The 22,474-nt window shown below is 41.2% G+C and overlaps 1 protein-coding gene across 2 annotated transcripts in view; it reads left to right on the forward strand.

Moving 5' to 3' along the window:
• Positions 1 to 1,000: 1,000 nt before the first annotated feature.
• NRG1 (neuregulin 1) overlaps positions 1,001 to 22,474 on the forward strand; it is a 1,154,913-nt gene continuing 1,133,439 nt past the window's right edge. The window contains exon 1 of one of the 2 annotated variants that reach the window (XM_007495561.2): positions 1,001 to 2,380. In XM_007495561.2, coding sequence (XP_007495623.2) covers positions 1,621 to 2,380 — 760 coding nt within the window. In that variant the 5' untranslated portion in view covers positions 1,001 to 1,620. The remainder of the gene's footprint in view (positions 2,381 to 22,474) is intronic. The other variant, XM_056803721.1, reaches the window with a different exon arrangement.

The raw sequence follows: 22,474 nt of genomic DNA on the forward strand, positions 1-22,474 counted from the left end.
GCAGCACCTGCAGTTGTTAGCACAGTAGACTAGGATTTCAGCACATGTTTTCAGTTCTTAGTATGGCAGGTGGACATTTAAGCAGGTATGTGTGGGTATTTGCTAATCTTGTATTTCAGCAAATGTATGATGTTAGCATGATGTTAGGATTTCAGCAGGCATATAGGAATGTTAGCATGGTAAGTGTAGTAGTTAGCCTAGTAGATGATATTTTAGCAGGCCTGTATGGTGGTTAGCTGGTAAATTGGTATTTTTGCAGGTCTGTGAAATTGTTGGCAGGTTAAGTTGGTATTTTAGCAGGTCCCACAGGATGGGCAATGTGGCAAGTGAGGTGTTTCAGAAGAAGGAATTCGTGGGGAGTCAAAGCAGATGTTGTACGTGAGGTCAGAATATCTTCCAGTTGAAGAGGGGAAGGAGTGTGTTAAAAAGCTTTCTCGCTATAGCTGCTCACCTGAACAGGTGCTATTTCAAAACTCTCAAGTAATCCAGTCCTCTTTCCTCTTCTTCCAACTCCGAGTCTCCATTTGCAGTACCTAGATTAGTAGCTGCAGACTGTTCTTCCTCTGGAGTTTTCTGCAACTATGTCCTTTTGCCTTCTGAAACTTCAGAGTGCCGAGTACATGGCAAACTCTCAATGAAAGTTTATAGAATTGGATGAAATTGAATTTTAAAAGGGGGTAGCCAGAGGGGAGGATATCCCGTGCTTTCCTAGAGTTATAAAGAAGAGGGTTTTAACAAGAGAGGTGGTCCTCTCTTCCTTATAACACTACCCAAGGCAGATCAAGTCATCGGGGCTTAGGGGTAACGGAGAAAAATGCTCGAGAAAGTCTGGTGAAGGTTGGAACGAGGGGCACAGAGCAGTCCCCATTGCCAAGGGCACCCTCCCCCACCCCCAGCAGCAGCAGCACCAGCACCTTCGGGTGATTTCCCAGGCAGTCCACGACTCCGCCTCCTGGTCTCACTGTCTCTCTCCCACCCAGAGTGAGAGAGGCTCCGCAAGCTCTTGCTGCAGCATCCCTTCACACAAAGGCTTGGGAACTGCCAGCAGCCTGAGAAGCCGGCGGCTCCACCTCCAGCTCCGGCGGCGGCAGCAGCTGCCCCCTATCCCAACTCTGGGGCAGCAACACTTGGGATTCCCGCCCCTGCCCGCCGCCCCTTCCCTCGGCTCCCACAAACAAGTCACGCCCCCACCCCCAGCCCCCCATCCATACGGAACAGGAGGACTGGAAAGGAACAAGTTGGAGGGAGAGAAGGAGGTGGAGGAGGAGGAGGAGAAGGAGGAGGAGGAGAAGGAGGAAGAGGAGGAGGAGGAAGAGGAGGAGAACCAGAGGTAGGGTGAGGAGAGAGGGCCATAGAGCCGGAGAGAGCAGCGGCAGCAGCGGGAAGGAAGTAGGGAGTGCGGGAAGAGCGTGCAGGCGATCGAGCAAGCGAGCCAGCAAGCCAGCCTTAGGGAAGGACGAAGGAGCCCATCTGCCGGCCTGGGAGCTAGCAGCCGGCTCCAGGCAGCGGTCAGCAGCGGGGGCGGCGGCAGAGGCAGCGCCCATAGCCAGTGCAGCACAGACCGAGCAACTGACCGAGGGGGCGGGAGGGAAGCGCTCCCCTTGTCAGCCCGCCCGATCCATGGGCTGGCGCGGGCCCCTGCTTGCCTGCTGGGGGGCGGTGGCGTCAGGGTCCGGGGCCTGGGAAAGGCCGAGCTCTGGCACTCCATCTCCGCCTCCACCATCACCCCCCTTACCCCTGGGCCGGGGTCCGCGGGCACTGCTGCCGCTGCTGCTGTTGCCGCCGCTGCTGCTGTTGCGAACCTCGGCCTTGGCAGCGGGGGCGTCGGCCCCGGGCGCAGTGTGCTGGTGGGCGCCGCGGGGCGCTGGCTCCGTGCGGGAGCGGGTTCAGCGTGCCGCCGTGGTGATCGAGGGCCAGGTGCCACGGCGGCGACCGCCAGACGAGGGGTCCCTGTTGGACGAGGTGGCCAGAGCAGTAGTCGGAGGGCTGGAGGAGTCGCCCACGAAGCCCCACTCGAGCCCCAGTCTCAGCCCCAGCCCCCGCCCTGGTGGCGGTGGGGACGGCGAAGCGCTTTACCTGGTGAGAGTGCGCCACGTGTGGGCGGCGAAAACGGGCGGGCTGAGCCGTGACGCGCTGGTCACTGTTCGCCTGGGCCCGGCCCGGGGCTTGGCCTCCCCATCGTCCTGTGGGGACCCGAAGCCTCCGTCTCCACCGAGGCGGCTGCGAGAGGACCGCACCTACATCTTCTTCATGGAACCGGAAGCCAACAGCAGCAGTAGCAGCAGTGGCCTTCCCTCGGCATTCAAGGCTTCTTCACCCCCGCTGCCAGCAGGCAGAAAAGTCCGGAAGGAAGTTGGCCGATTGCTGTGTGAGCGGTGTGGTGAGTGCCATAGGCTGCCTGGGGAAGGGTTGGGGGGTGGGAGTACCACCGTGAGAGAAGGGTGATGCATTCCCATGAATTCTCTCTCAGGTCTGGCACAGGTTCGAGAAATAGGTGCCCAGCAACTTCAGCAGGAGTGTGGGCCTCTTACAGAGGAATTTGAAGGGCTGCGTTGAACCGGGCTTCTTCTGGGTTTGATCGATGTTGGGGGCCAGACTGCTCAATTGGAGAACACCTGATGTTAAGGGACAGTGGGAATGCCCAGAGTGGGTGAGCTCCATAAGTGTGGAGGGTCTCATTCTGCGACTGGGTCTTCGTGTGTGTGTGTGTGTGTGTGTGTGTGTGTGTGTGTGTGTGTGTGTGTGTGTTCTTTTCCAAAGGGAGGGCATCAGGGTTTCTTGCACTCTTAGAATGAGAGTTACAGGTGTCAGGATGATGGCTGGAAATTGGTCTATGTGAGGGACATGGACGGGGACTGATGGCATCGTGGCACTTTCTGGAATTGGAATCAAGAAGGGAAGGGCACAGCTTTTTTCTCTTGTGGTTGTCTCCAGGTACCTGGATTGGTCTTTAGAATGGAGGTGTGTGTGCGCGTGTGCATGCATGCTCATGTGTGCATGAGTGATGCGTTCTTCAAGGGTCCACACCCAAACGAGGTCTAAGGATTTAGCTTCGGTATCTTTGGGCTGTCATGGAGTTTCCAAAACAAAGCTACCATGTTACAGTCGAAAGTGCTCTCCTTGGACTGTCTGTCTCTTCGAAGGCTGGAAATTTACAATTGGGAAGCCTTGGAGCTATTGTGTCTGCTATCCAAGAGGGTTTGAGTATGAAGGTGTGTTTGTTGTTTATGATTCTGGGGGGAATGGGGTGTGTGTGGGGAGAGTTAGCCATCTAATCCCCAGAACGTTTCTTCTCAGCTGACAAGATGGGAATTGACAAGATCCTGTCACAAATGTCAACTTTCAGAAACAATCTTTTTTCTCCCAGATCTTTTACAAATTTCGAGGATAGAGTTGAGCTCATTGATTGAAAAAAAACCCCGTTCTTGACGTTTTCGCTTGGCATGTGGTTCCAGACAGTTTTAAGAAAGAGGTACCCGTCACTTGTAGCTAGTATTGTTTCCTTTTTACTTGTCCAGCAGGGAAATTCCCCACTGTCCATTTCTTCATCTGAAAACAGGAGTTGGCTCCTCCAGACCTGTAAGGACTGCACCACGTAGGCAGGAGCTGTTTACCGAGGGTAGTGCTGAAGAGATTTGAATGACGCTGGGATTCCCCAATAGGGCTGATAGACGCGAAGCGTGGAAAATCCCCCGTTGGGATCTGCCTTCCCACTGAGCCCAGCTCCTTGGCCAGCAGCTTGGTGCCTATTTTAGAATGGGAAATGTGACTGCTTAATATCCCTGACACCATTGAAAAAAGGGGGAACTAGTAGCCTAGTTCATAGAAAGGCCTTCTTTCTTATTTTCAAAGAAGACCCAATTATGAATCATTTACCACGAATGGTGGGGAGGAGATGCAGCCATTGCTGGCAGTGACGTCAGTGGCCCCTGCTCGATGAGATTCAAAGAGGCATCGCTTTGGATTGCTAGGGAATAGCTGGATGTTTCAAAGTAAATTTCTCATATTATCCTTGGACATAAAAATATATATCTAGAACCTGTGTAAATGGTGCTTTATTTTTGTGTTTTAAGAGGAAATTTTGGTTTCTTAGAGCAACTGGTCTCAGCTTTTGTTGACCAAAGTGAATGCACAGTTACAATCTACTGCAAAATGCTGTAAAAATGACCTGGAAATCTCTCTGCCCCTCCCTCTCCCCAATACACCACATAGACAACACTAGGAGACAACTGAGCCTGGTGTCTGAGTTAACTCTGGTGCACTGGGCTGGGCTTCCAAGTTCTGTGATGTAATTCAATTCTTTAGATAGTGCCTCTGGCAAAAGGCTCCAAGGAATCAATTAAGAAAAGTTTTTCCTGCATTTTAAGGGAGCATTTCTGCTTTGGTGGTCCCGAAGCAGTGGGGATGCTTTTTTATGGGTTTGATCCATTGAACATAGGAAAAACTAAGGCAGTTGAATTGCAGTGATCTGAACTAAGGAAAACATGGATTTCATTGTGACATAAATAGAGGGGAAGGAAATTTGGCAACAGTTTCCAAATGGTGGTCTCAGCTCAATGTGATTAGCCACTACCAAGAGCTGTCTTGGACTACTGGGAAAAAAAAAAAAAACCCAAACATCCAGAGGATAGGGAGGAGTTGCTTCTGCTGCAGGTTTATAGCCAGGAAATAATTTATTAGGAATGATGAAGGAGAGGTGGGTGTGGAGGGGTGGTTCTTAATGGGAAGGGAACAAGTGATTTCTGTTGCTGCCACATCAGAGTCCATCAAGGCCCCTATTTGAAAAGAAGCCATTCTTTTCAATCCAAAATAGTTAAATGTGTTTAAGAAAAAAGACTGGTGCTTCTTGATGGTGTCTCCTTCATACTTTGTGAAAACTCTTCACTGATATGGATGGTAAAAATGACTCCTTTCAATTTTTCCTACTCCTTATTGTTTCCTTCTTTCTACATGGAAGCAGCTAATATATCTCTACCTCTTTGCTGCTTTGTTGGATGTTTTACATTTGATTCCAATGAATCCCACTTGCTCTACATTGCAGTTTAGACTTCCCAAGAGCAAATTTTCAATGAGAAAGTAAAAATTACATGCAGACCCATCACTCATGATTTTGTGGGAGACATCTCCAGTTGGAATAGATGGATCATGTTGTTCTAGGTCACATGGGGGGAGGGGAAGGGACATGTGCAGGTTTATTGTTTTGATATTTACGTGTTTTGATGTACATATGCAGAATCATGCTACTCAGTGTTTTCTTATGCCCTTAACATCTTCCTAATCCCAGGGATTGACCTTGTGGCATTAGGAAAATAGGAGAAGTGCTACAGGAATTTTCCGGCATGTGTCCAAGAACATTATTCTTAATAAAAGGGACATTATAGGAGCAGCAATGTGGTCAGAAGCAGCTTGATTATCTGAATTTTGTAAATACAGAGAGAAATGCACAGTCATTTCCCAAGACAAAGTCTGTGTTTGTGACTTTTACCTTAAAAAATAATCGGCCAGTCATCACAGCCTGTGCATCTGAAACACTTTTTTGTGTTGAACAGTCAGATAGAGTGGTTTGATTTTGCTGATTTTCAATGGAAAAACCTTAAGAACTTTTTAAACATTTATGCTCATTATATACCTGAGAAGTGGCCTGATGTAGTGGATAGAAGTCCATCCATATAGTCAGATTCAAATCTATTCTTAGATACATACTGGGGATGGGACCCTGAGTAAGTCACTTAAACTTTTGGTGCTATAGATGAGTTGATTATCAGTGTTAGTGAAGGGAATTTCCACAATGTAAGTTCCCTATACCAGTGAAAATCACATGTGTTGGGGAAGGGAGAGACTTTTACTGAAAAAAAAACTTTTTTTTTTTTTAATTGAGAGGTCTGGCAAAAATGTAGTTGGAACCAGAATGCTCATGCTGAGCATAGGGAAAGAGCTATTTTGCAAAGTGATAGACATTTAAAACTCCAAGGAAAATCTCTGTTAGAATATTCTTTGGTATTAGGATGTAACACAAGCCATTGTAAGCATCACAATAATCCCACCCACCTGTAGATGCTTCTAGCAAATGAGATAGAAATCTGAGTGACTGGGGCTACTTCATGTCAGTCATGATAGCAATCATCACTTAGGATGATTCATAGCCAACATTCACTTTTTCTTGTGTCTCCTATGTACCAAGCAATATGCTGGGCTCTGGGGGTAGAAAGATAGAAACCAACAAATGGACCTGGTTTTTAAGGTGCTTATAGTCTTTTGAGGGCAGGGAGACAACCTCTACCAAAGAAATATATTTGATGAAGGAAAGAATATCAAGTATTGGGGTATGGGGTTTGCAAAAGAAGAGACACCTGAGTAGAGTCTTGCAGGAAGCTAAGGATTATGTGGCAGATGTGAGAAAGGAGGGCATCCAAGGCAGAAAGAGCAATTTATGCAAATGTATGGAGGTAGGAGATGGCATGTTGAATTTGAGGAGCAGCAAGTGGGACAGTCTGTCTGAGTGCAGAACATGTCAAAGGGATTAATGTGAAAAGGCAACCCAGGGTCAAAACTGTGAGGCTGTCTTTCTGCCTTTTTGGACAGTTGCCTCTTGGTACTTTTCTGTCCAAATTTTATTGCTTTTGTAGTCTTTGTGTCAGAGGTTCTCATAGCACAAAGTGTCCAGCCTTATTTGGGAGAATTCTTTACCTTTGTAATTTAAAGCTCCCACTCAGAAAATATGAAAACATCTGGGAAAAATCACTTTGACATTACTCAGTGTACTGGCATCTGCTTCCCTTTCTGGCACACAGTTTATGATATCATAAAGGAATTAAAAATGACAATACTTTCCCCCAAATTACAAAGTATTATTGGAAGAGCAAAGAAAACAAACAGCCCTCTTTGTGGAGCTCTTGGAACAAAAGGTCCCATCAATGATTATCGGTTTTGCAAAGATATGGGTGGAGTACCCATCATTTCTAATCCTGCCCTGAAGGAATTCTTATCTGATTTTCCTAGCCTGCATGCCCCCTTGAAGTTCCTCTGTCTCAGGAAGTACCAGGTGCCCTACGGATTCCTCTTGGACATCAGTGCTTTTCAACACAGGGGTGCCAGGCTAGCTAGGCTCATGTATTTCTCTGACATTGGCTGCATTCTCCATCCATTGCAGGGAGAATGCTTCCAGAGCTTCCTGTTTTCTCACAGCTTCCTAGATACAATTCTGTTTAGAGCCTCTGTTGTTCTTTGACCTCCCAAAATTTTTTTCAAGGGGTGGAACACAGACATTCCCCTTCCTTAAAGGAATACTTGTCAACAATTCCCAGTTAAGATATCTTTCATCTTCTCAGAGCATGAAGGTCCTGTACCCAAGGGATCACTTCCCACATATTCATGAGCTAGCTCTAAATTCTCCTGAATTATCCTGTCTCCAGTCTTGAAGATTCTTGGTGAGGCAACTGGATGGATTTGTTCAAATCATCCTTGGCTTTTCTGAGCCCTAGATAGTGGTGGTGGTAGAGAGAGCCATCCTGGTCCTTCACCTTGCATTGCTCAAGGACAATACTTCTTGAGAGAGGAGGAAGGATGAACAGCCTCCACAGCAGCTATACTTAGGTACCTTAAAAAATTAAATGGAAACTTATAGGAAAGACAGATGCCCCCAAACCTTTAAGTGCCATCCTTTCCTGGTATTTATTGCTATTGTTTTTAGGTCTTGTGCAAATTACCTGATAAATCATCTTTATAAATAGCCATTTAAAATGGATAGCTGGATAGGAACAAGACAAACGATTGTCCCTTTAAAAATGGAAACCATATATTGAGGACAATGTTAGCTCAAGCAACTTAGCAGAAATGATACCACAGGATACCAGAAGGACTTTTCTTTAATAGCAAAATGAATGCTTTCTCACAGGAAGATGAAAACTAGGGTTTAATTTTCACATTTCAAAATCAAGATATCTCTATAGTAGTGCTTAGTTAAAGATGGTCAAGTGCATCCTAAATGTAACAGTACAGCTGGTCATAGATGCATCATTAGATGCATCCCTAGATTTGGGGGTGATAGATTTCAAAGGATTTAAGAAAAGGGGAGGTAGGGAAATAGATATAATGATGGATTTTCAATCTTTTGATTCAGGTATTCCCTCCAAAGAGGAAAATCTGAATATGTTCTGTGTGACTCTTGTCCATTCCATCCCATAAATCTTGTGCTGGGACTATTTTCTAGGTTTCTTCTGACTGCATAGATAACTTTAGAGCATGTCAGTTGTCCACTGAGCAGAGACCAGTCTATTTTTTCCATTGTATATTCCTCTGATGACACTTGTTTCATTACTACTTCTGAAAAGTTCTAGTAATATATTGTAATCTATTCATACTCACCATGTACATCTCCCTTACCCCTTGGCTTAAAATTTTTCTTTTTTAATATTAGGACACTGTAGCATCTGTAACTCATGGCTCAAGCCAAATGACCAGGTGTGGTAATATTATGGAGATAATTAGAGGTTGTCCTCAATGTCCTCCATGATCTCCTTCAAAGCTGCATCTATATTTCCACCTAGTGGAAGACCAGTAGAAAAAAATGACACCCATTTTAATTTGTCTTTTCATAGAGTAATCCCTAAAGACAGTCTATCCAGAATATTGAAGTCTTCCTGAATTTAATTATAAAAAAAAAATTTCCCCATAGGCAGGAGTGGAGGACTCAGCCTGTTTCAATGAAGTTAAGGCAACACCCCCCCCCCAAAAAAAACCCAACAACAACCAGTATGCCTGCACTCAGTTGAGTCATATGCTATGTGCTAGATGATTTGCCCAAAGTCACACCTCAATCTCTCCTCTCATAGGTACTAGTTTGTTTTCTTATTCTGTCTTTCTCTGGTTTAGAAACATTTTAGATCATATAGATATTCCAGAGATTGCTGATATTGCAGGAATAATCTTTATAACTGGTCTGTCTCCTACCCTAGCTTGAAAATTCCATGTTGTCAATGTCCTTGGTGGTACCTAGAGGACCTGGGTGGAAGGAGGAAATAGATGAAATGATAGTCCAAGGATTCAGATACTTGACATGGAGGCATAATCTATTGGTGATTAGGGACTTCAGGTATTTAAACCTCTGTTAGAGCTAGATCTCTCTCCCTTTATCTCTGATCTTTTCTCCCCTCTCCTTCCCTTCTCTCTTGTCTTTTCTTCTCTCTTCTTTATTTCTTATCTCATCTCTTCTTGAATTTGTCTCCTTTTTCTCATTTCCTTTCCTCCCTTCCTCTCTCCTATAATTCTCTTTTCTCCCTTCTTCTTTCCTTCCAACTCCTATTTTCTAGTCCCTTCTTCCCTTTTCTGTTTTTTGCTCTTCATTTCTCAACTTGTCTTACCTTTTCTTATCTCTGCATCTTTATTTGACTGTCTCTTCTGCTCTGTCTCCTTTCTTCCTCTTCCTTGTCTTCCACTTTCCTTTTCTCCTTTCTTGTTTCCTTTTATCCCCTTCTTTCTCCCCATCCATCTTTTCTTTTTTCCCTTCCTCTTCTTGTCTCTTTGTTCTACCTCCCTTATCTTGCTCTCTCTTTTCCTCTCTCACTCCCTCTTTCTTCCTACCCCTTCTGCCTTCCTTTCTTCACTCTCTTGTATCTTCCTCTCCTCTCCCCTCTCTTCCTCCACTTTTCTCTCCCTCCCTGTCATATCCCTTCTTCCTTCTTTCTCTTCTCCTTTTTTCTTTCCCTCTTTTGCTCTCTTCTTTTCCTTCTTCCATTCCAAGTTCTCCCTCTCCCTTCCACTTCTCTCTTCTCCTTCTCCTCTACTATATTTGTCTCTCTATGTCTGTTTTTTGTCTGCTGTCTGTCTGCCAAAATTAGAGTTGATAATATAACATTGGATTGTCTTTCGATAATTTCAGTTTCTCTTCTCTGGTGCTGCAATGATTTTTCAGTTGCTCAGAGTTTATCTTTCTTGTGCTGATTTTACTCCTCATTACATTGTTGTAGTCATTATGCACAGTGGTATAACTTTTTTGTAGCTTTGTTGGCTTATTTTACTGTGCATCAGTGCAAGAAAATCTTCCCAGACTTTTTTGAATTCTTCCTACTTGATATCTCGTCTCAAGAACTTTTTTTCTATTTTCTATGTATCCATATCAATTATATTTGTATGTGTACAATGCAAATGCACATACATACACATATAGTATATACATTCACATTATCTATATATATATTATAAGATATTACACATATATATATATGCATATATTTATATATCCTACATTCTGTATTTACATAGGCAGCCAAGTGGTACAGTGAAGAATTACTGAATATAGAAACAAAGCTCTGCATTCAAAACTGACCTAAAACATTTAAAAGCTATGTAACTGAACAGATCATATAACCTCTATAAGCCTCAATTTCTTAATCTCTAAGATAGGGATAATAATTATATTTTCTTCATAGGTTGTCATGAGGACCCTATGAGATAACATATAATGCAATTTGCTAAACTGATAGTGCTATATAAATGTTAGTTATTATATGCTAGTTTTTTTTTCAGCCATTCTCCAATTAATGACCTACTCACTTTGATTTTTGTTCTTGGTACCATAAAGAGAGCTCCAATGATATAAATATTTGGGTGTGCATTGGATGTTTATTCCTGCTCTTGACTTACTGTGGCTATATGTCCAGTGGTGAAATTGCTGGTAATAATACTAACAATAATTATTGTTCCATGTTGTAAAAAGGAATTCTTTATTCTGTTTTTAATTTAAAGGGGGATCTGAAGGTCCTCTTACCAGAGATGTGTAGGGATTAACAGGAAGTAGAAACCATAGAGATAGGCAATGTAGGGAAAAAAAAAAGGTCTAAAAGACAGCATCAGTTGGTCAGTCTGTGAGTTGCTGACAGTCAGGGCTGGTAGTTGTTGGGAAGTTGGCTTCTGGGTGTGAGTTGGTGGTTGGCATTTAGTTGCTGGAACATAAAGGCAGGCCTCAGCTTTCTGAGAGGACTTTTTGACTTTGGGGTTTGGGGCTTTTGGTTTGGGGCTGTTCATTTTTTTTCCTTTCTTGAACTTTTTGGGCGGTGGCTGCTCTTCGTTGACAGACCTAATTGGGGTTGGATTAAACACTTGAATGGGTTGTTTTTGATTGGGCTGGATTGGGTTGGAACTTTGTGGGGTGGTTGTTATTAGCAGTAGTTATAGGTAGATATAGGCAGCTTTAAGTAGTAATTATAGCTAGTTATAGGATAACTAGTATAGACATTAGGAAATTTTCTTTACCTCTTTCCTACATTTTTTCCTTTACTATATTCATTTTACTATATTCTTTTACTATCTCTATTTTAATTAAACTAAATTGTTAATTGTTAAAAGCTGCTAGAAGTTTTCTTTTCTCTGGCTTAAAGGTATAATATTAATTTACAACTCTATTATATTCTCATTAAAGCTTTAGTTATTAAAAGCTTTTCTTTTATTTTGTGAAAACTCCTAATTTAACCCTTATGAGGTACTGGACTATGTACTGGGGATAAAAGTATGTCCTTGATTCACCCTCCTGGAGGGAGGTTGTTGATATCTCCCCCTCAGCATTTTAGGAGTACCCCTGAGGCATAGGGGTCTTTATTCTCTAATGTTAGCACCTTGAATCTTCATTTTAATGTGGTTCCCCTCAATTTAAGTTAAAGATGACTGGAGTCATGATTCCATTTAGTCATTTAACATTAATGAGATTTTACAAAGTTATTTACTTGAAAGATGTAGCAGTCCACCCATAGCTATGGGCAAGGGAAATAGTGTGTACAGAGTGTCTTAGAAGAGAGCATGCTCTGAGCATGCTCAGTCTTGCGCATGGCTAGGAAAGCCTCTGACCCTTGACCCCAGCTTCCCCTAGGTTAGGTGGGAAAACAGGTTTCTTTGTGCTCACCTGGCTAAGAGAAACCACACCTATACCTTGTCATTAACCAATGATAATCATCCCTATGTATTGTGTATATTTGCATATCAAAGAGATTAAATACAGGGTGCAGCAAGCTCCGCCCTCTCTTCTCTCTCTTCCTCACCTGGATCTCAGCTCTCACTGATGCCTGTCCTTGCTGGAGTTTGGCCTCTGGCCAAGCTCCATCTTTGATTCCTTTCCTGATCTACCTCTCCCACCTGGGACCTGGCCTTCGTCCAGGCACTTTGTTTTCTCTATCATGTCTCCGACCTGTGTGGTATTAAATTTGGATCACTGGACGGGTATAAGCCTTCTGAGTAGTCCACTGATCGGAGTTATTGCTGTGGATCCTTGATAATTAATAAGGCCTGGATTTCTGACTCATTCCTGCCACCTCATATCTCTAATTTGGCTCTGCCACCCCCCTCGCGACATATAGAACTTCTATCCTTCCTCTATCTTCCTATCTTGAGGCTTCTCGCGGGTTCGAGGAAGCTTCAAAAGACATGGCAAGAACAGAATTCTAAATGCAACTATACAGGGCTAGGGGTGGGCTAGCAACAAAAACTCTCTGGATCATGTAAAATAGGAAAGCAGACTTATGCTGGAAGACCATCTCAAGTGGAGAAAGGGCAGGAAGGAGAGAGAATTCCAGAGAAGAAAACAGAGGAACTGAGAAGATCCAAACAGCCCACCAGGGAGGTTGATCTGAGTGAACCTCTGAGCCTAGAGCATCCTTCTGTGAAGCCTGACCCCAGTAACCAGTGAAGACAAACCAGAGTGAATAGGACTTTGCCAGAAAGCTATTCACCACAAGAAGATTTCCTCTCAATCCCTCTAGACAGTCTTGAACCTGATATCATAGCTAGGACAGCTAGGAATCAGGACAGCTCTCACAATTGACTCCAGAGGGTCAGGCAGGCAAAGCCTGACCCTGTAGGATTTTGGGGAGAAGATGTTCAATTGTTATCTTTAGGGATTTCCCATTTCCCACCTTCTTGTTACCTTATCCCACAACCCACTTGCCTACCTTTCATGTGTTCCTTTAGAATAAATAACTGTTTACTAGATCAAGTGCCTACTTCATATTATCCAAGAAGGGAGACTTGGAGTTGGGGGGGGGAAAGTTACACTTCTCTCCTCAGAGAGGGAGAAGCTGTCTGCCCTAGACTTTATTTCAATCAAGCCTTTGAGGGAACAGTAACTTGTGATTCTGAAGGCAACCAGAGTGGGGTTTACCAGGGAAAGAGAGGGGGAAACCAATCTATCCCCTCTCTCCATTTCTTGACTCCATTCCATCTCTACCACACTCTGATCCTGAATTCAGTGGTGGGAGACTCCATTTCTCTCCCCCCATTACAGTCATTATATAGATATTTCCCTTCAACACCTCAGGATCCCATTTTCCCTTATATCCCTTCAGTCTCTTGGAGAGTTGGCTCAGAGCTAGCATGGGAGGTACCGTGGTTGTGGCCACACTCTGGTAAACTGTCTCAGCAGGCAGGCTAAACCTGGTTGAGGCAACCTACAGGCCTCAAACTCATTGGTGAATTAGTTGGATGTTTACCCCTAATACATGAAAACTTCCCTTTGCTGAATGGACAGATGAGAACAATTTATTCCAACAGCAATGAAGGCAGCTGAAGCAAACCCCATGAAGTGCTTAGGGCTTCGTCAGACATCATAGACACCAGCATCATCCACTGCATTCCTAGCCATTACCAGTTGTCCTGATTTTTGTCTTGCCACTGGTCTTTGAGGACTCTGGAAGAGTGAGGCTGACAACTTTGTGCAATTCTGCCTCACTTAAATCCAGTTTATGCTTGAGCCAAAAGATAGCACCCAGTAATGACATTTTGATCATGCACAAGTATGAAGGACAACCACCACCAATCAATTCCTACATTGGACTGATCTCACTAAAAGCATACCAAAATGAAGCATCATGGCTGGATGGGATTTGATCTCAGCTACCACTGATCCAAGTTCTTGATTCTTGGGGAAATGTTGCTGAGCTGACTACAAAGCCTAACATGGACTTGATTCCTTAACTCCTGACTGTTTCACTCTCCTGACCTTTTGGAGCTCACAGGATTGAGGCTTCTGAACTGATTTTTTTCACCTAAAAATAAGAACAAGTGCTGAGGCAAAGGCATGAGGCCATATAGAGGCCTTTTAGAGAGAAGGCCAAGGTGGTACTTCCCTTTCCAAAGCAGTTAAACCTACAGGGCCCGATAAAGAGAGGGGAAGAAGAGGCAGCAAGGTATCACAGTGGACAGAGCTCCAGGACTGGAACTGGGAAGATCCAGATTTAAATCTGGTCTTAGATACTTTTTCACTGTAGGATCCTGGGTAAGTCACATAACCCTGACTGCCTAAGCCTTGCTGGTCTTTTGTCTTAGAATTGATACCAAGACAGAAAAAAAGGGAGAAAAAAAGAGACTGAGGTAGGTTTAACTACCAGTTCAGCAATAATAGCCACATGCTTAGCAGACCAACCTAATTACAGAATTTAATGCATGTTCCAAAAATTTCTCTAAGGCATGTCCATTAGCTGTCAGCCCAACTCTCTTCAGCCTCTTCCATGTCGGAATCTGCATTAGCAGTCCTCTGGGTATGTTGCTAAGGACTGGATTGTGGCCAGTACTTATTTTTCTTTCCCACTTAACAGAAGTAGAAAAAAAGAAAGAACCCATACTTCCAAGTACTTGCTTGCTGTCCACTTAATGAATGCTTGTTGATTGACTCTTGGATAGTTACTGGGAATTCATTTCATTAAGAATAGTGTGGGGGGGCCACAGTGTCACTCCCTTATTTCAGGCCTTCAACTGCTCTTGACAGCACAGGAAGGAGAATGGCACAAGTGACTAGATAGCCCAAATTCAGTATACTTTGTTATTCTCCTCCCAAAAGAAGTATTTTTAAAATTTTAAAAAATTACTTATTAATTTTTCTGCTCTATTTAATTTTATTTATTTTTAAAGTTTTATTTTTAGATGTCTTTTCATGTTTACATGATACATTTTCTTTCCCTCCCCTCTTCCCTCCCCATTCTCAGATCTGACAATTAATTCCACTGGGTGTTATGATAGGATTTTGGATAAGGGAAACACAAGAGGAAAAAACATTAAAAAATCTACTTTATTGTTTTGGAAGGGAAAGGAATAAGGGCTTAGGGATTTACTTATGCTTATTCTTATTCAAAAAACTAACTAACTATGCTAACTAGGTTACTAAACTAAAACTTAACCAGGTTCCCAAATCTTACTCAGCAGGGGTCCAAAAAACCAGTTAGAGCCAGGATCTTTGGTTGTTAGATGTTCAAGCAAGTCCTGATGTCCAAGTGAGAATGAATGCTGCCAGCAGCTAGATACAGGAACCCTTCCTCAGTTCATCACAGGGAAATCCTCTTCAGACCTTCCTCTTGACTTCCTCAGGAGACCAGAAGAAAAGTCCGTTGGGGCAAGATGGAGTCTTCCCAGATCCTGCCACTCAGGCTCCCATGTGATCTTTGGTCACATGCCACTGTCAATCATACCTAGGTTTGCACTTTTCAGTTCTTGCACAGTTTTGCAAATTGCAAACCTTTCCATACTTTATCACAATTCCCCCCTATTGCAGAAATCAAAAATCGTGTTAGGAACATGATTTTTGAATGTGTGCACAATCTAAAATACTTACCAGTTACCTAAACTAAGAAATCTATCCAAAATAACAAACAACCTACCCTCAACTGTCTTTCTCTAACTTATACTAGCCTATTCTAAGGAATTGTAACAAGGGAAAAGGAAAAGGAAAACAAAGTAAATAATGAACAAGTACAAAAGTCAAGCAGAAGCCAAATCAGAACAGCAAATAACATCAAACAGATGAACATAACTTCCATGCAAATATCAAACTTCAAATGCTCTTATCAGCTAAAACAGAACAATGTACTAGTATTGCAGTACATTAACATCAAACTTAGAGGAAAAATCTTGTAAATCACAATAAACACCACATTGCATAAGTTTTACAATGAAAATTAAACCAAACAATAAACTCACTTATGCAAATACATGTAACAGTGAGCTATGTACATAATTTACATATATAGTACACACATATAATATATACATGTATGCTATACATATGCACATATATACTTCATATTTACACATAGTTTACGTATCTACATACACTATAATACAATTAATTTACAATCCTATTATACACTCTATTTACATATATTTACATATGTTTGATATATGATGTCATGTTGTTTAATTTATGATGCAGTGCAAGTTAGTATCTAATTTTCATATATTTTTCTTAATTTTCCCTAACTTCAAACTACTCCTCCTAACTAAATTTCTATACCTAAACTAAATCTAAGTATGTAACTACATTTTGTTAGTTAATAACGTGTCTATAGCTAATCATAACACTGTTAGTACTCTAACTATATATTGTTTCACTCATTTAAGTAGTGATTCAATGTAACCTAACCATGTTTATGTTTTATTATGTTGTTACTTTTGTTATGTCAGGTTGTTTTGCTATTTAAATGTCAGTGTTACTGTTATATAAGGGTTATGTTACTGTTGTATGCAACATACTTACCCCTACTTCCTCTTGAATGTCCTTCTGCCATTCCATAGTAGTAAATATATTTGTGTTTGTATGTGAATAAATGCTATGTTATTATATACTATAATACATTACCCAAAGTATAAAATCATTAATCCATTCATCCTGTAATCCTCTTCATTGCAAATTTTACAAAGTTTTTTAAATTTTCAAGTTCTCAGTCTTTTAACAATGTCCATTAATTCCTGAATTCTCCTCTTCATCTGTATTGTCCTCTTCTATCCTCTTCCACACGAATGGTCCTCTCCTTACTGATCTTTTTGACTGCAGACTCAATTTGACTGAAGATTCTATCTTTCTGCAATCTCTTCTTCATTTCCTTCTTCAATGATTTGTACATTTTCGTTATTTACTCCATGTACTAATTTTATATGTGAACAATGATACCGAGAATCTCTACCCAAAACTTTTACTGAAGATGGAGAAACCAACACAATAGTGTAATGACCTAACCAACTTTCCTGTGTTGCTGATGTTTTAGCAAATTTTTTTACATATACCATATCTCCTAGTTCATAACTATGAAGAGAATAATCCAAAGGACCAGTTTGAATTAATACTCCCATTTCATGTATTTCTTTTAGTCTTTGTTGTAAAGCACTTAAGTAAGAAGCAAGTTGACAATCTCCTCCTAAGAGAGATGTATAGACTGTCTTACAAGTTTTTGCTTATAGTGGAGCATGTCCAAAGAGCATTTCATAGGATGATATATGCAATCTGCTCTTGGCCTCATACATAAGTAAAACAAAGCTATGGGAAGAATCTCTGGCCATTTAAGATGAGTTTCAGCACAGAGCTTCCCTACCATAGTCTTTATTTCCTTATTCATATGCTCAACTTGGCCTGAACTTTGTGGATGATAAGGCACATGATATTTTGGTGTTATTCCTAGATTTTCATAGACTCTTTTCAGGATGTCATGAGTGAAATGAGATTCTTTATCAGAGTCTATTGTTAATGGTACTCCAAATCTAGGTACAATTTCCTTAATCAACACTTTCACCACAAAGCAAGCTGTATTTGTGTTTGATGGAAAAGCTTTAGGCCATTTGGTCAATCTATCAACAATTACTAAGCAAAACTTGTGTCTTCCAGCTTTTGGCATGCTGATGTACTCAATCTGCAGGCTCTCAAATGGACAATATGCTAAAGGTCTACCACCTAAACCTTTCTGTCTGAATGCTCCTTGATTGAATTTTTGGCAAACAAAACAGCTTGAGCAGATCTTATTTGCTACAGTACTTATTCCAGGAGCAACCCATTGCCTCATTATGGTGTCAATTACAGTCTGACTCCCAAAATGACCTTTGGTGTAAATGGCTTGACACAAATAGGTATATAGGTCTTTTGACAAAGGCAGCTTTCCTATATTGGTTAACCCTATACCATGTTCTTTTCTAGCTCAAAACTTCTTTTTCCATTTTTGTATTTTTGAGTCTACATAAGCTTTTTCTAGATCATCAGATTCTATAGTTGATAAGTTAATAATATACACTGGAGCATTTCTGGCTGCAAATTTTGCTGTTATGTCAGCTCTATGATTTCCTTTAGAAACAGAATCTTTTCTATTAATATGACTTCTACAATGGATTACCGCTAGCTGTTTAGGCTTCTGGATAGCATCCAACAACTCAGTTATTATTTCTGCATGAGCAATTGGTTTTCCCAATACAGTAATAAAACCTCATTGTTTCCAGATCTTTCCTGTAGCATGACAAACAGAAAAAGCATGATGAGAGTCTGTGTAAATGTTTGCACTTTTACCAGCTGCCAGAAGAAATGCTTGCTTTAAAGCGATTAACTCTGTGGTTTGAGTGCTAAGGTAACGATCCATACTACAGCATCTCAAATTCTGTGACAACTGTAGCACCTGCATATCTAATTCCATTACACAAATATGAAGATCCATCTGTGAATAAAACCAAATCTGGATTTTTGATCGAAATATCTTTTAAATCCATCCTTGGCATATCCACTAGATTTACTACTTCTAAGCATTCATGTAATGGTTCACTGTTCTTTGGCAAATCAGGAAGAAGTGTAGCTGGGTTTAATATACTACACCTTTTCAACGTGATGTTTTCACTACCTAGAAGTATAATTTCCTACTTAGATATTTGTTGGTCTGAATATGCTTGATTATGAAATTTCCTCATTAACATTTCTATTTGATGTGAACAGAATACCATCAATGGACAACCCAAAACTAATTCTGATGACTTTTGAACTAACACAGCTGCAGCAGCTACACCCCTTAAACAAGGAACGGTACCTGCATCAATTGGATCTATCTGACAACTATAGTATCTAATTGGATGATAACTTTGTCCTAAAGTCTGTGCCAATACACCAGACCTTGGGTCTCATGCACAAATAATTGAAAAGGTTTAGTATAGTCTGGGATTCCAAGAGCTGGTAAAGATAAAATTGCTTCCTTAAGCTTACTCAATGCTTGCAGATGTTCAGGTTTGAGTTTCAGAGGTTCTGGTTCTCTATTCCTAGTTAGATCTGTTAAAAATTTAGTAATTTCACTATATGCAGGTATCCATTGCCTACAAAAACCAGTTGTCCCATGAATAGCCCTGAGTTGCTTCTTGGTCTTAGGTGCACTCAGTTTCTGGATATCAGCTATTCTTTTCTTAGTGATACTTCTGGAACCCTCTGACAATACAAAACCAAGATATTCAACACGTTGCAAAACCCACTAAAGTTTTGCTTTAGAGATTTTATGTCCACATTCATATAATTCAATCAAAAGAATCTTGCTATCTCTCAAACACACTTTAGCAGATGGAGATGCTAGGAGGATATCATCTACAAAATGCTCTATTTTACTTTTCTTTAATGATATTGTTTTAAGGTCTCTGTTCAAAATTTGAGAGAATTAGCTCGGGCTGTCACAGAATCCCTGTGGAAGACGAGTGAACATCCACTGGGTGCTGTACAACGTGAACATAAATATCTTTTGAGAATCGTGAATTGGTATTGAGAAAAATGCTGAACATAAATCTATCACAGTGAAATATCTTGCTTGACTTGGAATGGATGATATTATAGTAGGTGGACTTGGTACTACTGGAGAGTCTTAATTACATGATCATTTATAGCTCTTAAATCCAGTATGAATCTATAGACAACTTTGCCATCTTGGTTGATATTTTGTTTCTTTATTGGCAGTATGGGAGTATTGTAATTTGAAAAACACGGTATTATTATCTCTTGTTGAAATAGGGACTCAATAATCGGTCTTATTCTGTCTATAGCTTCTTTACTCAAAGGATATTGAGAAACACAAGGAACTGGTCCTTCCTTGGTTCTCACTATTACTGAATCAGCTGATTTCAATAGGCCAATGTCTGTGGAAGACTTCCCATAAACCTTCTGTATATCCTCTGGATATACATACATACATACATATATATATATATATATATATATCTGGTATATCCTCAGGAATAGGATATATGGAATTCAACTCATTCTCTGCACTGACTGAATCTAAGAATAGCAATGGAAAGGCTTTCAGAGATTCTTCTGGGAGTTGTAATGATATATCCCCAGTGTCAGTACATTGAATCGTTGCTTGTAATTTACAAATCAAGTCCCTCCCAAGAAGGTTCATTGGGCATCCAGGCATACATAGAAATGCGTGTTCCACACTTAATGGTCCAAGAGTAACTATTTTAGGTTGTAATTTAGCTACTCTCTCTGGTTTTCCAGTAGCTCCAATCACTTCCGTAGTACCAACAACTTTACAATCTTTAGGAAGACTTGCAAAACTGATTTACTGGCTCCAGGATCCACCAAAAGATCATATATCTGATCCCCTATAGTTACAGAAACATAGGGTTCAGTGCTATTTGGGGGTTGGAAGGTTTCAAGAATTGATGCAAGCACTGTAACATTCATACAAAGCTCAGACATTTCCTGTCCATCCAAGTCAACATCTGCATGAATTGCATGACTTTCCCAGGATTTTGCATCATCAGCTTTTATATTACTTTCATTGGTCCTTAAATTCTCCATCTTAGTATCATTGTTCCCATTTACAATTTCCTTATTATTATTTAGGTTATATTCTTCACTAATTTCTCTTATCATACATTCATTAGGATTGTCTATTAAATTTATATTACAATGTTCTTTCTCTGTACAATTATTTACACCAACCATATCCTCCTTTGATTCAATAAATTCATTTGTATCATCATGTATTTTATTTTAATTAATCCCATTTTCATTTATCCTCATCTCATTTGCATTTATATCACACTCATTCCTTGATTCATTCTTATGTGTTCCCTGAGCAAACCTTCATAAGACACTATTCTTACTCTGGTTACCCTTTACAACCTGACTATATTTAGGCCTTGCTCCAGCATTTACCCAAGACTGCATAGTATTTAAATCAGGTGCTTATTGTCCCTGGCAACAGGCATTTTGGCATTGATTGGTATACCTAGTTTGATTATTGTTATTATTTGCATTCCATCTATTATTTTTATAATTATTACTATTACAGTTATTGTTTCTATTATACCCCTTACTTAATTGTCTCCTAACCTGATTCCTAAAGCAGCAGTCTTTGTACAAGTGTCCTATATTGAGACACTCGCTTGTGAATGCCTCAAGGAGAGAGAGAGAAAGGATAGTAGATTGGATTCTGTGGGGGGGGTGACGGAGCCAGGAGATGGCAGAAATGAGTCAGAAACCAGGCTGTATTGATATCAATGGATCCCACAGCACAACTCCAACAGCTGGACATCTCAAAGGCACGAATCATCCAGTAGTCCAAAATTACACCACACAGGTCAGAGACATGATAGAACTTAGCTGAGAGAATTAGCCTAGGTTCCTTGACCAAGCACAAACCTTAAGGCTGAGAGAGAATAAAGTGTGGATAATAGAATGAATTAGAAAGAGCTAGGTATTAGCATTGGAAAAGAAAGGTGCCTGGCCAGAGGCCAGGTCCCAGGTGAGAGAGAGAGAGATAGAGAGGGAGGAAGTTAAAGATGGAGCTTGGTGGGAAAGACAGACATAGGTGAGAGGTGAGGCGGCAAAGAGGGCTGGCCTACTGTAGGGCTCCTATTTATTACCATTGAGATGCAAATATACATAATACATAGGGATGATTATCATTGGTTAACGACAAGGTATAGGTGTGGTTTTTCTTAGCCAGGTGATCACAAAGAAACCTGATTTTGCGCCTAACCTGGGGGAAGCTGGGATCAAGGGTCAACAGGCTTTACTAGTCATGCACAAGATTGAGCATGCTCACTTCTAAGACAATCTTTACATTCTAACTGTTTCCCTTGTCCCTAGATAGGTGTGGACTGCTACATATATGATCACACAGAAAACACTGTCTGGGGCCTGATCTCCTTCCATTTGGATTTTAGGTATTATTAGTATACCTTTGCTGTACAGATCTTAATGCAGCCACAGCTTTTATTTCTTTGATTCCACTCTCTCTAGCCTTTGATTCAGCTTCCTTCAATTTCCTCTCTAAGTCCTCAACAATAGTATCTCTGTCATCATACCTTTCCTTTGAGTCTGTAATCAAATATGTGGCCTTCCTCCATAGATCATCCAACTCAAATTCCTCCCAGTCAGGGTAATTTGTCTTTAAAAGTTGCCTGATCTTTGGAACAGCACTTTTAGCAAACACTCTCTTAATATGTGCAATTGAGTTCTCTTCCAGGGGATCCATTCCCAATAAAGTTTCAGCTGCCTCAGTTATCCTTTCCAGGAAAACTGCAGGAGCTTCAGAGACCTTCTGTTTGATTGCCTCAAATTTTGATCATGAATTGGGTCTTTTGGTATACCTTCCCATTACCTCCAGAATTGCATCTTTTGCCTCTACTGACAACTCATAAACTCCTTCTTTAGATGTATCTAACTTCAAATCCTCTGGCTAGGATTGCAATAACGAATCTGTTC

This window comes from Monodelphis domestica, chromosome 6, assembly GCF_027887165.1.
Source record: "Monodelphis domestica isolate mMonDom1 chromosome 6, mMonDom1.pri, whole genome shotgun sequence".
Lineage (NCBI taxonomy): Eukaryota > Metazoa > Chordata > Mammalia > Didelphimorphia > Didelphidae > Monodelphis > Monodelphis domestica.